Genomic DNA, 14,495 nt, shown 5'->3' on the forward strand with positions numbered 1-14,495 from the left:
TGTGAGTACCGTGGACCACACGTGACATATCCATGACACCACTGATAGTCTCTCAAGGAGCCAAGCAATTCTGCATATTTATCTAGACACCCTGGTTGCAAAGCTGGTCTCAAATCAATTTCAGAAGGTTACTCATAACATCCTTTGAGTGAATATGGAGTGTAAAAAAAAAAAAAAAAAAAAAAAAAAAGCCCAGATCATGTCACAGATACCCACCTCTAGTGTCACAATCACAATCCAGGCTTGGAAACCTGAGAGATTTTTAAGGAACTGCAAAATAACCTCTGAATATTAATGAGTGATTTGAAATTTTTCAAAAAACTGATTTTTTTCCCTTTGCTGTCAATCTTGACATGAAGTTGAGTCTCTTGGGAAAGAACATGGCTGCTTACTCTCAAAACTCATTTTGGAATGACCCTTGGCATAGTACCTTAACTGAATTTTTCAAAGACAAAAATTAAAAAAAAACAACCTACGTAAAAGATGATATAGATTACATATTCTTTGGACTTTAATTTGGGCTAAGCTGTTAGAATCATTCTTTTTAAACATTGTAGTGAACATATCTTACACACATTTTTCTTGTGTCAGGGTATACTTGAATATTGGCCTACATGATATTGCCTAACAGATGTAATAAGAGGAAAAGTTAAGTGTCTAAGAAACTATGACTGTACCTCTGTCCATTTTGCCCCTATAGCTTTTGACAGGAACCCACTTTGCAGGGCTGTGGATACCTTAGCCAATCAAGAATTTAAAAATTCCAAAGTTGTACCTCATAGGCACTTGGGCCAGGGAATCACAGCTTTATCCAATGAAGCCATTATAGAGTGGACATTTGCCTTTCAGTGACCAAAGCGTCTCCTAACACTGCTTTGTGACCAATAGAGGAACAAACAAAAGATAAAATTTTAAGATAAAAATACATTAACCAGTATCAACTATAGATAAACTTACAACATATTTCTTAATCCCCAAATCACAATTTTAAGTATGATTTTTAACATGCCTAAGACAAAAAAACAAAACAAAACAAATAACAACGACAAAAACAGATGAACTAAAACTGGAAAGAAGTGTTAAAGGTTTTTATAATGATTCTAAGAAATATTAATTGCTAGAAAATATATGAGTAATTAAAATAAACCAAACATTTTTGTAAAGGTAATATCATTCAATAAATTTGGCAAAGGGATTTTTTTAAATGTTCTAATGCTTTAAAAATACTAAAACTGACTTTAAAGGGTATAAAAGCAACAATAATTAAAAATAAAGTTATTCATATGAATAATTAAGAATTTTACTACAGAATTAGAGTAACTTAATTACATAAGAGAATATAATTATAAAATGATTAAACATTTCTTACTTTTGGTTTAAAAATAAAAACAATTTAAATTTACCATGTGGGATGTATTGCTGAGAAATAACGCAGTCATATCATGACACATGGTCAGGAAACAATGCTTTTCAAAGTAGTTGGCATTGAGAGACATGCTGACTTGATTATTATTATTTTTGTTGTTGTTGTTCTCTTGGAAGAAAGTTGTATGAGTAGTGATTCAGGCAGGGAAGGCTTCCAGGAGGCTTCTAGCATTAAATTGGTAAATTAGTCATAAGACAACTGAAGAACCCTCAAAATGAAAATTGTTCCCAGGAAGAGGCACATGTAATACTTAGATTTTGTAAGATTTTATAAGGCACACCCACTTCCAGTAGATTGTGAGCTCCTTTCTCAACATTGTGTCCTTAGTTCCTTTCCTTGTATGGAACTAGTAGTCATCAATGGTGACTAAGTTCTACTGCACGTAAGAATTTATTAGAATGATGTCTGCCTTGCAGCTAATACACATCAAGACAAAGTCAAAAGGAGCGTGGAGAGTACAGTGGGACAATTCATTCATTCCCAATACTGCATTCATAGCTGGGCATGGTAGTGTGGACCTGTATTTCCAGCTATTCAAAGGGGTGTATAGGAGGAGACTTGAGCCCAGCGCATAGGCCCATCTGGGCAGCTTAGCAAGATCTTGTCTCAAAAGAAAAAAGATCTTTGAATAACATCAGTAAAATAAAAGTAACAAAGAAAAATTACTCACTTATAATGGAGGTTTTTGTCTGAATCTGTCAAATGTTAATGGAATAGACATTGTTAATGTAATTCTTGACTTAAATATAATATTGTATATACTTATTATATATAGTTTATATTAGTTATAAGCTTCTTTTATTATTTAGACAAATATTATTTAGACAAATAATAACAACAAAATGAGTGGTAAATTAGAATCCCAGACTCTCCCTGTCGTCACCCTGCAGCCCTTTGATGTGATGGAAGAGAACACACAGGCCAGCCTAACATCCTGTTCCCCCCACCTAAGTGTTCCTGTGCAAGCCACTTGATTCTTGAGTTTTTGTGCACCTTAGAAAATAGGCAGTGAGTAATCATAGAAGCTCAAACATTATTTCAGGACTTAAACTTCATGGTGTGACTATCCATTTTAAAAGGTAGATATTATTCATATAAGCAGAGTTCAGCAGGGAAGTCACTTAGGAGTTTCCCACAGTCGTATTTGTACGTGTTGGTCACTTGATTTTAGACCATGTCAGTGACCCCCATGTCTGTAACCCCCATGTTTGGCTTCAGGGTGAAATCTATGAGCACCAGACTAAAGATTTGCTCTGAGAACCTGTTCCCCATCTGTTGCTCTGGCTGTGACAGTCAGAGCTGCTGTGTGAAGCTGGAGGAAGAGCTCCATTTCTGTTAAACTAAGGTGACACAGACTGCCCTGCCTGTGACACACTACCTCCTGTTTACCTTTGCCTCCTTTGTCTCTCTTTTGAAATAATGACCTCATCATTTAACACCAGCACACCACCCCCCCCTTTTCCTTATGTCTTTCTTTCTTCAAAGCATGCAGCATGCAGGGCACATAGCACATGTCCTATGGGTTTTGTAAAGCATATGTGATCTCTTGTTCTTGCTTTCCCATTCTTTGACTTTGAATGTGTTCCTTCCACCCCATATTCCTGTCTTCATAAACAACAATAAATCATTAATGCTGTCATAGGTTTGAATACTTTGCCCTTAAATTATGCATCTAAGAGAGCCAAAGTTTTTGTCTGTTTATTTTGTTTTGGTGTTTTTACTGTTTGATAGTTGAAAGATAGTATGAATGATCACTGTAAGATAGATGAGGATTAGATGGATAGATAAATATTAGACAATAGATATCTATAGATAGATAGATAATAGAAAAAGAGATATATGATAGAAGATAGATAATAGAGATATAGATGCTAGATGGAAAGACAGATGGATAGATAATAAAAAGGATAGCCGGGCAGTGGTGGCGCATGCCTTTAATCCCAGCACTGGGGAGGCAGAGCCAGGTGGATCTCTGTGAGTTCGAGGCCAGCCTGGTTTCAAAAGCAAGTTCCAGGAAAGGCACAAAGCTACACAGAGAAACCCTGTCTCAAAAAAACAAAAACAAAAAAAAAACAAAAAAAAGATAGATGACAGAGATATAGATAATAGCTGGAGAGATAGATGATAGAGATATAGATGACAGATCGAAAGAGAGAGAGATAGGTAGATAGATAGATGATAGATAGATAGAAAGAAAGAAAGAAAGAGAAAGAAAGAAAGAAAGAAAGAAAGAAAGAAAGAAAGAAAGAAAGATAGGTAGATAGATAGAGCTATATCCTATACTTATTGAGTTGTAATACTCTGGGAATCTGAGGCAGTTTCCCTCAGATAGATATTGCTAGCCAATAGAGATCATACAGTCCACCTTTCAGAATCCATCCTTTATTCATTGTAGGTGACTTACAGTCTGCCTTCAGGACCTGCCAGCCCTTTCTTTTTTCTTTTTTTCTTCTCTCTCTCTCTCTCTCTCTCTCTCTCTCTCTCTCTCTCTCTCTCTCTCTTTTGGTTTTTCGAGACAGGGTTTCTCTGTGTAGCTTTGTGCCTTTCCCAGATCTCTCTCTGTAGACCAGGTTGGCCTGTAACTCACAAAGGTCCACCTGCCTCTGCCTCCTGAGTGCTGGGATTAAAGGCATGCACCACCACCACCCGGCTATCCTTTTTATTATCTATCCATCTGTCTCTCCATCTATCTTCTATATCTCTAATATCTATCTTCTATCATATATCTCTTTTTCTATTATCTATCTATCTATCTATCTATAGATATCTATTCTCTAATAGACTTTAAAAGTTGAGTAGGAAATCAAAGCAAGTGTTATATGGGGAAAACTTCCACTGGCTAAATATGCTGGGAGAAAAGTAATCCAGGAAAACAAGTTTAACAGATTTATGTGCAACACTTCTTCTCAATTTCTTTATAATACTGACTTACATTTTGATTCTCAAATCAGAGGCTATAGCTCCAAGACATGGATGTAAATCCAGACATGCAAAGGTCAACAATGGAACTGTCATTTCTACCTGCTGGGACAGGGAGAAATCTCTCCAATGGAATGGCACTGTGTATATCAACTACTCTGGGGCAGATCTCATGCTCAGGAGTAGTTGACCAACAAATGATATACTACACAGTTTTTATATATGTGTGTTTATTTGTTTATAGTATGGTGTTTGTTTTATCATTGGGTGATGTACTTCATTTTCTAGGTTTTGGATGTTTTGTTGTTATATTGTATTTTTGGTTTGCTTTTTGAGAAAGAACTTAAAATTTAATCTCCATGAACTTGGGGAAGGAGAAGAATATGAATAAAATATATTTAAATTTAAAAATGGTTGTAGGTAATAAAAAGTTATAAAGAGTATTAAAAAGAAAAAAATCAGACATGCAAGCTGCTTAAAGTAAAATTCGAGCATGTATCATAAAAAAATGAATGGGAAGCATCAACTGTTTGCTTAGTGTATTTTCTAAATATCAGTTGTCTCAAGTATGGTTTTACTGTGACATATTCTGTTTTCTACTACTTTCAGAGTGCAAGAGCAGAACTTGAAAGGCTGCGGCTGGGTGAAAAGCAGGATCGAGACTTCATGGATTCCAGCTTAAAAGACAGAGCCTCCATCATAGCCCATTGCTTGGAACACAAAGATGATAAACTTCGGAATCGTACCAGAAAACATCGCAGTTTCAACTGCTTGGAGGACACAGAGGCAGAGGTCCCACACAGCCTGCCAAAGGGCTTTAAAGGTCCAAAGACGCTGAAGAAGACTGAAGACAAGAACAGCAAGACTGCTTTAGACCCAGATCACAAGCTGCCATCAAACGTCATCGAGGAACTTAGTGTGGTTCTCCAGAGGTCAAGAACTCTTCCCAAAGAGATACAGGATGAACAGACGTTACAGAAAGAAATAAAATAAATCATCACACAAGTTATTTTTTTAACGTTGTATACAGTGTGTGCAAACCAGAAACCAAACTGTAATTCTTGAGTTCCTCTATCTAGACAAATTTGTCTGTATTTAAGAAATTTGTTTATCTATGCCTAAGCATTTAAGAACATTTTAAAATATGTATATATGTGGTTAAGTGTAAGATCAACGTTATTTTGGTCTGGAAACTTGTAAAGTTCAATTGTATTAACTGTAATAAATTTTTGGGTTACTGTAAGTGGCCAGATCTTTGAAAGTAGATGTATAAGTGGGGGTAATTTATGAGCAGAAATCTGTACTGTATTGTATAAAATGCTGTGTGTACATGAAACCTATGAAATTGTATCATATTTTGCACTTTGAGAAAGCTTGTATATTAAGTTGCCATGTGTTTTTAGGTTTACAAAAGGTCCATCTTAAGAAAAAGAAAGGGAAGTGAGTTCAAAAGGGGAAAGACATTGCAGTAGCTGTACAACCAACATTGGGAAGAAAGACAAGAAGTTAAAAAATATTCTACTACCCATGGAGATGACCTAGCATTCATTCTAATTCACCAAGAAACAAAGCATGTTATGGAGAAACTGCTTGTTATAAAAAACAAAACAAAACAAAACTGTTGGTGTCTGGAGTGTTTCCAATAATTATATACAGCCAGCCCACGTCAGTGGTGGCACTGGCCACTGTCATTTATGGTGTCAGTAGATGAGTCCCAAGACACATTAGTATACCAGAACTGTCTGTCAATGTCTGCTCATAAGAACTTACATTGCACTGAAGAGTGTGTGCATGGACCCAGCATGGATGTCGTTTGCACTGTTACTACATGCAGGCAATTCTTTAGGGCTCCCAACTATTTCTGGTACGAACAAAATTCAACGCCACGGGATCTTTTGCTATTTTTTTCCTTTATTCTGTTTTTGTTCCTGTTGTTGTTTCCATTTTTACTGTAACATTATGATGCTTACTAATGTAACATTATCATGATTACTTCTGTATCATCAGTATCGACTGGAAGTATGCAAGATGCGGCCCCTGGAAGAAGCCAATGGCTGCTTGCACAATACATTTGCAAGCAGGCACGTCACATTCCATTTCATCTTTCTTTCTACCTGCAGAAGTGACATATCCCTGTATTTTTGTTGCCACATAAGGACCGCGTACAGAGTTGACAGTTTTCATTAGTCAGACTACACTAGCTTATACATAGTTCGTGTCAAGGACCAGTGCTTTTTTATTAATTCTTCTCCACGTTAAGTTGGGTTGATGTGTCTTACAAATGGAAGCTATATACCAGATCTTTATTCCCAATGCTTCTTTGTCCTCTCATGTACTGGGGGTCTTTTCTATTTAAGACAGGTCTATGTACTAAAACCCTTGTTTCACTCACTCTTTACAGGTCAGCAACATGTTGTGAAGTACAAGGGATGTCTTCACTCAGATATGCTAACCCTTTACATTTGCTGAAGATAGCAGAGTTTATCACGAGTAAGAGGCATTTAGTCTTCAAATCCAAGGAAAAGGTTAATTGAAATAATAAGTAAAACTGCAGGGCAGTTTTATGAGTTGGTGGCACTATTGAAGACGCTCCCTTCAAAGCAAGATATTGTGCTGTTTGGGAAGAAAAATGTAATTTTAGTAAACTTATTTCTTGATAAGTAATGATATTTATATTTTTTATGAAATAAAGAGATATATAGCCTTTTCGGGGAAGTGTCAGGTTGTTGGACCTACCATACTGGAATTTCTCCTGAAAGTTGAGATTAAATCTGATCACTTCTGTTTTTCTTTTTTTTTTTTTCCATGAATAATTGTTTCCATTTTTAAAATGTTACATAAGGGCTAATGGTTACATCTCACTGATTTTGAGTAAAAATTAAAATAGTTTTACAAGTCCACTAGAACATGAGTCTTCTCTTTTATTCATGACTCTCAGAAGTTTAATGTTATTCTGGTGAAATGAATCAGGTGCTTTATTTTTTTTTTTCTGATTAAAAAAGATCAAATAGGATGCATCTAAATGTCCTTTCTGTAAAAACACATCAAAATAAATCTTACTTTATTCCAAAAGCGGAATGCAGGCAGGTATTTCCTAAAAGGACTGACAGCACTCAGTTTCACCTCTGCTCCCATAAACTCAGCTATCAGCCACCATCTGTAACAACTTTACCTGGTGGTTCATCAAAATGGTTCTGAGAACCACAAGCAGGAGCAGTGGAGCCAAAGCTCTGACTTGTGTACAGATTGGCTGCTGATTGGCACTGCTCCAAAGACAAATTTTAATTCTAAAGTACTCAAAAATTGCATATTGCAGAAGGAGATGCTTTGGAAAAAGGGGGTTGCTCTTTAACATCTGATTATGTACAGAGATGACTCACACTCTTACCAGCTTATCCAAATTTCCTCCAGGATACATCACTCAACAGAAGTGAGACTTAGGCTTAAAATGTGAACATTTTGCCATCACGTGCATCTGTATTGGAAACCACACACTAATGAGTCCTATGGATTACTAAAGTGTGTCTTTTTAAAGCATACGGTTATTTTAGCTTAGTAAACTTTAAAGTGTTCATAACTACATTGCATTCACATTCTCTGCCATGACTGCATATGTAGAATGTCAACTTTTAATAACTCATGGTGTCTCCAAGTTAAATACTTTAAAATTATTTGATTAAAATATTTTTATTTAAGCCACAATAATAACTACTTTGTACATAGTCATTTTGTGATTGCTATTCTACACATATAAAATGTATCCATGCACATACATGCATTATGAGTCAAGTATATCAGGCAAATAATATTAATAGAATGTGGATAAATCAATGTTAGTTATTAATGTGTTTGTGTAGTTCTCATTTTATCGAAATGGATGTTGCTGGCTTTCAAAGTGCTTCTAGCAGTTTTCTTTCCCTTTTATGCTAAATTACATGCTAATGAAGTCAATTTCCATATTGTATTTGTTGATTTGTCCTAACAGCTCACACTTAGCCTTAACTTTCAAAATTTCAAAAAGTGACTTACTTTGAGATATGTCCTTTTAAGGGTTGTTTGCATTAATAGGAGACCATGAGAGTGAGCTCTGTTCTGTTTGGAGAAGTGCCCTAGGAGGACACTAAGGCATGCAAAAAAAAAAAAAAAAATAGTGTGAATTCATGGCCAATAGAGGATCACAGTGTCTCCCTCCCATCCATGCCCCATGGCAACTCCAGTATATCCCAAACTCCCTGTTTCTTGTTCTTTCCACACCACCTCTTCTTATTGCTTACCATGTCAAAAACTTAGGGGAGAAAAATTAAGTCAGTTAGCTCCTGAGTGACATACTTTCTGTATCCTTTCATCCTACCACAAGAGTGCTATTAAACCTTCTGAAGTTGCAATTAGCAGAGGAAAAAAAAATGAATGTAAAACTTGTAAGACACTGTCATAAAGCAAGGATGCATATATTATCTACACAGCACCTGCTTAAAAAATAAAAATGGAATATATATATATATATATAATATGTGTGTACATATTATATATGCATACTATATGTTATGTTAGTATTATATATACATTACATGTTAGGTTCTTAACTTATATATTTATATAAATAAACATTAAAACAGATGAATGTATAAACAACAGTAAGGTGGTAAATAAAAGGCCCAATATATCACTAACCCCTTCAAATACAAAATAAACACTGAATTCAACACTGATTTTTTCTGCACTTTAGACATATGCATTTAGTTTAAAATGGGATTTAAGAACTTGAAGTGAATATACACATGCTGTAGAGACACTAATTTACAACAAAGCCGGTATCACCAAACTACATTAATACAACACTCTTTACAGTCAGAAGCTGTGTTTCAGACAAACACATTTTTTTTTTTTTTATAAGAGAGGTCAGTCCTCCAGGGAGATAAAAATGAACAAGCTCTTTCATCTCCAATATAAATAATTATAAGCTTCATGATGCCAAACTCAAATACGCAATCATAGGGGAAAATGTCACCTTGGACAGGTGGAGGTGCTGAAAAGCATAAACCAATTGACAAATATGCCACAGAAAACTATGGACCACCCCACAGTTTCTACAAATGACTCTCCAGATGAAATGGTTTTTATAGTCATATACATAATCCTACAGGACAATGGATGTAACCAGTATTCTTGAATAAATTTGAATCAATCCTATTTCTTACAGGTTCCCCCCCTCCCAGGTACTCTATTGCCATATAAAAATAGTGAGCCACCTTTAAAGAAATATTTCTTCTCTAATTCATGAACTTAGGCTTTGGTCTCAAAGAATACTATGCTAAATTAAAAACTTTTCTCTTTCTCTGAAATAAAAGTGTGGTATTACAATATGGTTTTGCAGAATGTATTGATATAGGTTGTACATAACCATGAAAGTTGTATGTATTTAAAAGCACAGTATACACACCTGTGGTTATATTTTATTTGTACTCTAACAAATAAAAACTTATCTGAAGATCAGAGGACAGAGCCAGCCAATAGATTAGACAAAGGCCAAACTGTGCTGGCACACATGCCTTTAACCCTATCACTCAGGAGGCAGAGATCTGTCTGGATCTCTGACTTCAAGACCACAGTGGAAACAGAGCCAGGCATGGTGGCACACACATTTAATCTCAGCACTTGAGATCTCATGTCTTTGTGTGGGGAGGGCACATGCCTTTAACCCCAGGAAGTGATAGCAGGAAGCAGAAAGGTATATAAGGTATGAGGACCAGGAACTAGAGGCTTTTAAGCAGTTCAGCTGAGATCCCTTCCAGGTGAGGATTCAGAGGCATTCAGTCAGAAGAAACAGAATCAGCTGAGGAGTTGGTGAGGTGAGATTGGCTATGGATTGTTCTGTCTCTCTTATCTTTCAGCTTTAACCCCAGTATCTGGCTCTAGGCTTTTTATTAATAAGACCATTTAGCAATTCATGTTACAAAACCCGACAGGTAAATAAGAAATTATCCTAGATTTTTAAATCATTACATATTAGACTAAGCCTCAGTCAGTGATACATGATGTGCCCATGACTACAGAAGGCTTTAGTAGTATTAAAAAATTGTTAAATATATCAAACAATATAATTCAAACACTAGAAATGCTTAAACAATTTTTAGTATAGTTAACTGTTCAAATGACAATCAAAACTAGGAGTTATTACATATGTTAAAAATGTAATCTACAATCACTTAATTTCATTATACAGAAATAGTCAATTTCTATTAATATACATTTCAGATTTCTACTGCAAACCGACTCCTGTAACCAATCATTTAAATGTGTTATAGGCACCCTACAGGTCTTCAGAGTTGGTCTTTTTTTTAATCTCAGGATAAAGTATATAAATATTTCTTCTGTAACAGTATAGATATAAGCAACTACCAGTTTTACACATAGTGGGATAATATTTCCATATTTTCATAAACGCTTGTTTGTATGCTGTTCTGTGGTAGTGGAATGATACTTTTGTTTAATGTTGTATGTGTTCTCATGTTCTTGGTATGGCTTTTTTGTTTGTTTCCTTTTTCTTATAATATTTAAGTAAAAGATTGGGAAAGTCTCTCTTAGTTTCTCTATGTATCTTTCATTTTATCCTGGATTCCAGATCTGGTATCTTTCTGTTCAGACTAGTACTCATTTTTCAGCTTGATTTTGGAGATGTGAGTTTTTATAAATTCTACATGTCATTTCCAAAATTGATTAAATTCAAATGCCTTTAGTAAGCTGCACTAGAAATACCTATATTTCACTCAGGAGTAACAGTTGCCTTTCTGCTTACCAGTGTTGGTAGAAAAAAATTATCCTGAAATAAAGTTGGAATATTTGTAAATGAGAACTCATTGGTTACTAACTGACCAGCAAACTGCAATGGTATACAGTTATAAAATACATTTTTTAATGGCTAACTTTTAAATTTTACAGCTTTGTGTTTTTTTCATATTCACTTTCTCCATTTAATATCAATAACGTTACTTTAGTATGGATCTTTCAATGATTATTTTTTCTTTCTCATTTTCATACAGGAATGTTTTGAAGTCGTATTGCTCTCACAATCTCCTATAAGTTTTAAATATAAAACTGATTTAGTTGTGAATTGAGAAACTATACTACAACAAAGAAACTATACTACATAACAAAGAGGCAACTCTGTTTTCATGCTGTGCTAGACCTTAGAGGATCACTGGGTCCATTCTAACAAGAGAGAAGCCCACCAATTAGTAAAATAAACACAAGCGGGACTCTAAATAACTTTAGAAAAACTTGCAAAACAATTGTTCCCCTAGGATATCCCTGCGTATACTACCTTGATGAGTGAGTCAAGAACTGGTTGTTTATACTCAAAAATATAAATACTCTAGTTATTGAGAAATATAAAATTTGCAGGTAAATGGATAAAGCTAGAAAAATTCATCCTGAGTGAGGTAAACCAGACCTCCCAAAGCAAATATAGTATGCTTTTTCTTACATGTGAATGTTAGATGTTAAGTCTTTGATAAGACGACTAAATATAACCCTGGAGGCTGGATATAGAGTAAGGGACTAGTGTGGAGGAAAGGACCTCCTAGGAAGGGAATTGGAATAGATATTTATAGATGTATGGAGTGAGTGAGGAACTAGAATGGGAGAATGAAATGAGGACATGGAGGGATGAGGGGGTAAGGGAGTGAGTAGAGGGAGGGACAGCTTAATTTAAGGGCATTTGAGGGGTCATGTGTAAACCTCTTACAGATGAGTCTTTAAATATGTATACAAATGATAGAAATCTAAATAGAATCACCAAATAGTGGAACAGACATAGCTACAACTAGACATCTCTCAACACCAAATGAAACCTTCACTGCTTGGGAATGGGTTGCATCTATTTGAGTTGCTGAAGAGAGAGGCCCAATGGAAACCCCCAAATAAACCAGGCTGTGAGTTGCTCTCCACAAGCTAATGGAGACAGTTTCAGACATCTTCAGGTATCTCCCTATATCTGAAGACAACATCTATATAACTCATTAAACACAGAGGAAATGAGCTGGTGCCTATATAGAGCTGTCATCCCCTAAAGAATAGTGTTCATGGTACTAGAAGATACTCTGCATACTACCAGAGGAGAAAGATAACACTAATCCAGCAAAAAGCTCTGATCAATGATGTGACCTGCCTATAAGATACACCAGTGCAATAGTGGCACAAAAGTTGTGGGAATAACCAACCACTACCTGATTGGATTTAAGGTCCTGTCTTAGGATTTCCATTGTTGTGAATTGACACCATGACACGGTAACTCTGAAAAAGGGAAATATTTAATTGGGGTGGCTTACAGTTTCCAGATTTAGTCCCTATTCATCATGATGGGACATGGTGGTAAGCAGTCAGACATGGTGCTGAAGAAGGAGCTGAGAGTTCTACATCTTGATGTGTAGACAACAGGAAGTGAATGTGTCACTGGGCATAGCCTGACCATAGGAGACCTCAAAGCCCAACTCCACAGTGACACACTTCCACTAACAAGGCCATATCTACTCCAACAAAGCCACAACTCTTAATAGTGCCACTCCCTATGGGGGCCATTTTCTTTCTAACCAGCACACACAGGCTTGTAGCCTTATCATAATGAAAAAATGCATTCAGTCCAACTTCAAAAGTCCCTATAATCTATAGCAGTCTCAAACTTATTTAAAAGTCTAAAGAGTTCAAAGTCTCTTCTAGGAATCATGTGATATGTTAACTGTAATCTCCTATAAAATCAAAAAGTAGATCACATACTTCTAATATATAATAGCACAGGATATACATTACCATTCTAAAATAAAGGTAAGGGAGCATAGTGAGGAAATACTGGACCAAAGCAAGACTAAAAACTAGCTGGACGAACTCCAAACTCAATCTCCATGTCTGATGTCAAAGTGCATTTCAGATCTCCAACTCCTTTCAGCTTTGTTGGATGCAACATGCTTCTTAGTCTTGAGCTTGTTCCACTCCCTGTTAGCAGCTCTCTGGGTTATCTCATGACTCTGGCATCTCCAACATCCTGGGATTTCCAAGGCAATCATCACAGCTTCACACAGTGGCCTTTCTAAGCCTCCATTCACACCTTTGACACATGCCTGGCCTCAATGACTTTCCTTAGGGAAATTCTACATGCTCTTTCTTCTATCTTTGACCATAAAGCTAGAACTATCTGGCCAAAGCTGCCAAGTTCTGTGGCTTGCTGGGGCTAGAACATGGCCCCCTCATTAAATGGCATCTTCACCAGCTTTCTGTTTTCCATGGTTTCCTTCACTGCCTAAGTTTGGCTGTCCTGAAACTGGATCTGAATACCAGTCTGTCTTCAAATTTAGAGATCTGCCTCCCTCCGTCTGGCTCTAAGCTTTTCTTTAATTCATTTTTACAATCTGGTAACTGGGTGTGATCTTGCCTTGAGCTCACTAGTCCCTCTATTCTAATTCATAATTTCCTTGAACACAGGACTTAGCTCCATTCAATTTCCTGGTGCTCCTTTTCTCCTCAAATTATTCATTTTATATTTTTCCTTGTGGCTTGTTCCTTTTCATTATATATGCTTATTAGAGTTATCACTAAAAACCACATGACAAAACAGACTAGGCTGTTTTGAGATTTTCTGTACCAACAGAATTATCCAAATCTCTTTGCTTATCCTCAGGCAGACTCTTTTGACAATGGCTAAAAAGCAGCTATATTCTTCACCAAAATATCACAAGAATGATCTCTAGGTAACATACTAAAATTTTTCTCCTGAAAACAATTGAGCTAAACCCCCACAGTTCAAATCTTCCATGCCCCCACAAGTATGGCTCATTCAGCAGTGCTTAAAGCATCCCACTGCTTTCCTAACCCAAAGTACCAAAGTTCAAATTCCTCCAAACAAAAACAAGGTCAGGCCTATCATGGCAATACCCAAGTCCCTGGTACCAACTTCTGTCTTAGGGTTTCTACTGTTGTGGAGAGATACCATGGCCATGGCAACTCTTACAAAAAACATTTAATTGGGGAGGAGGGTCTTACAGTTTCAGAGGTTTAGTCCATTATCATCATGGTAAGATATGGCAGCATGCAGGCAGAAATGGTGCTGGAGAAGGAGCTGAGTGTTCTACATCTGGATCCATAGGCAGCAGAAAGAGTC

General features: G+C 36.2%; 1 protein-coding gene across 2 annotated transcripts in view; it reads left to right on the plus strand.

Moving 5' to 3' along the window:
• Arap2 (ArfGAP with RhoGAP domain, ankyrin repeat and PH domain 2) overlaps positions 1-7,245 on the plus strand; it is a 159,368-nt gene extending 152,123 nt beyond the window's left edge. For both annotated transcript variants that reach the window (XM_036201451.1, XM_036201452.1), the window contains one exon: positions 4,955-7,245. In XM_036201451.1, the coding sequence (XP_036057344.1) occupies positions 4,955-5,338 (384 nt within the window). In that variant the 3' untranslated portion in view covers positions 5,339-7,245. The remainder of the gene's footprint in view (positions 1-4,954) is intronic.
• The last annotated feature ends 7,250 nt before the right edge of the window (positions 7,246-14,495 follow it).

The sequence above is a fragment of the Onychomys torridus genome, chromosome 10 (assembly GCF_903995425.1).
Source record: "Onychomys torridus chromosome 10, mOncTor1.1, whole genome shotgun sequence".
In the NCBI taxonomy this organism is placed as follows: domain Eukaryota; kingdom Metazoa; phylum Chordata; class Mammalia; order Rodentia; family Cricetidae; genus Onychomys; species Onychomys torridus.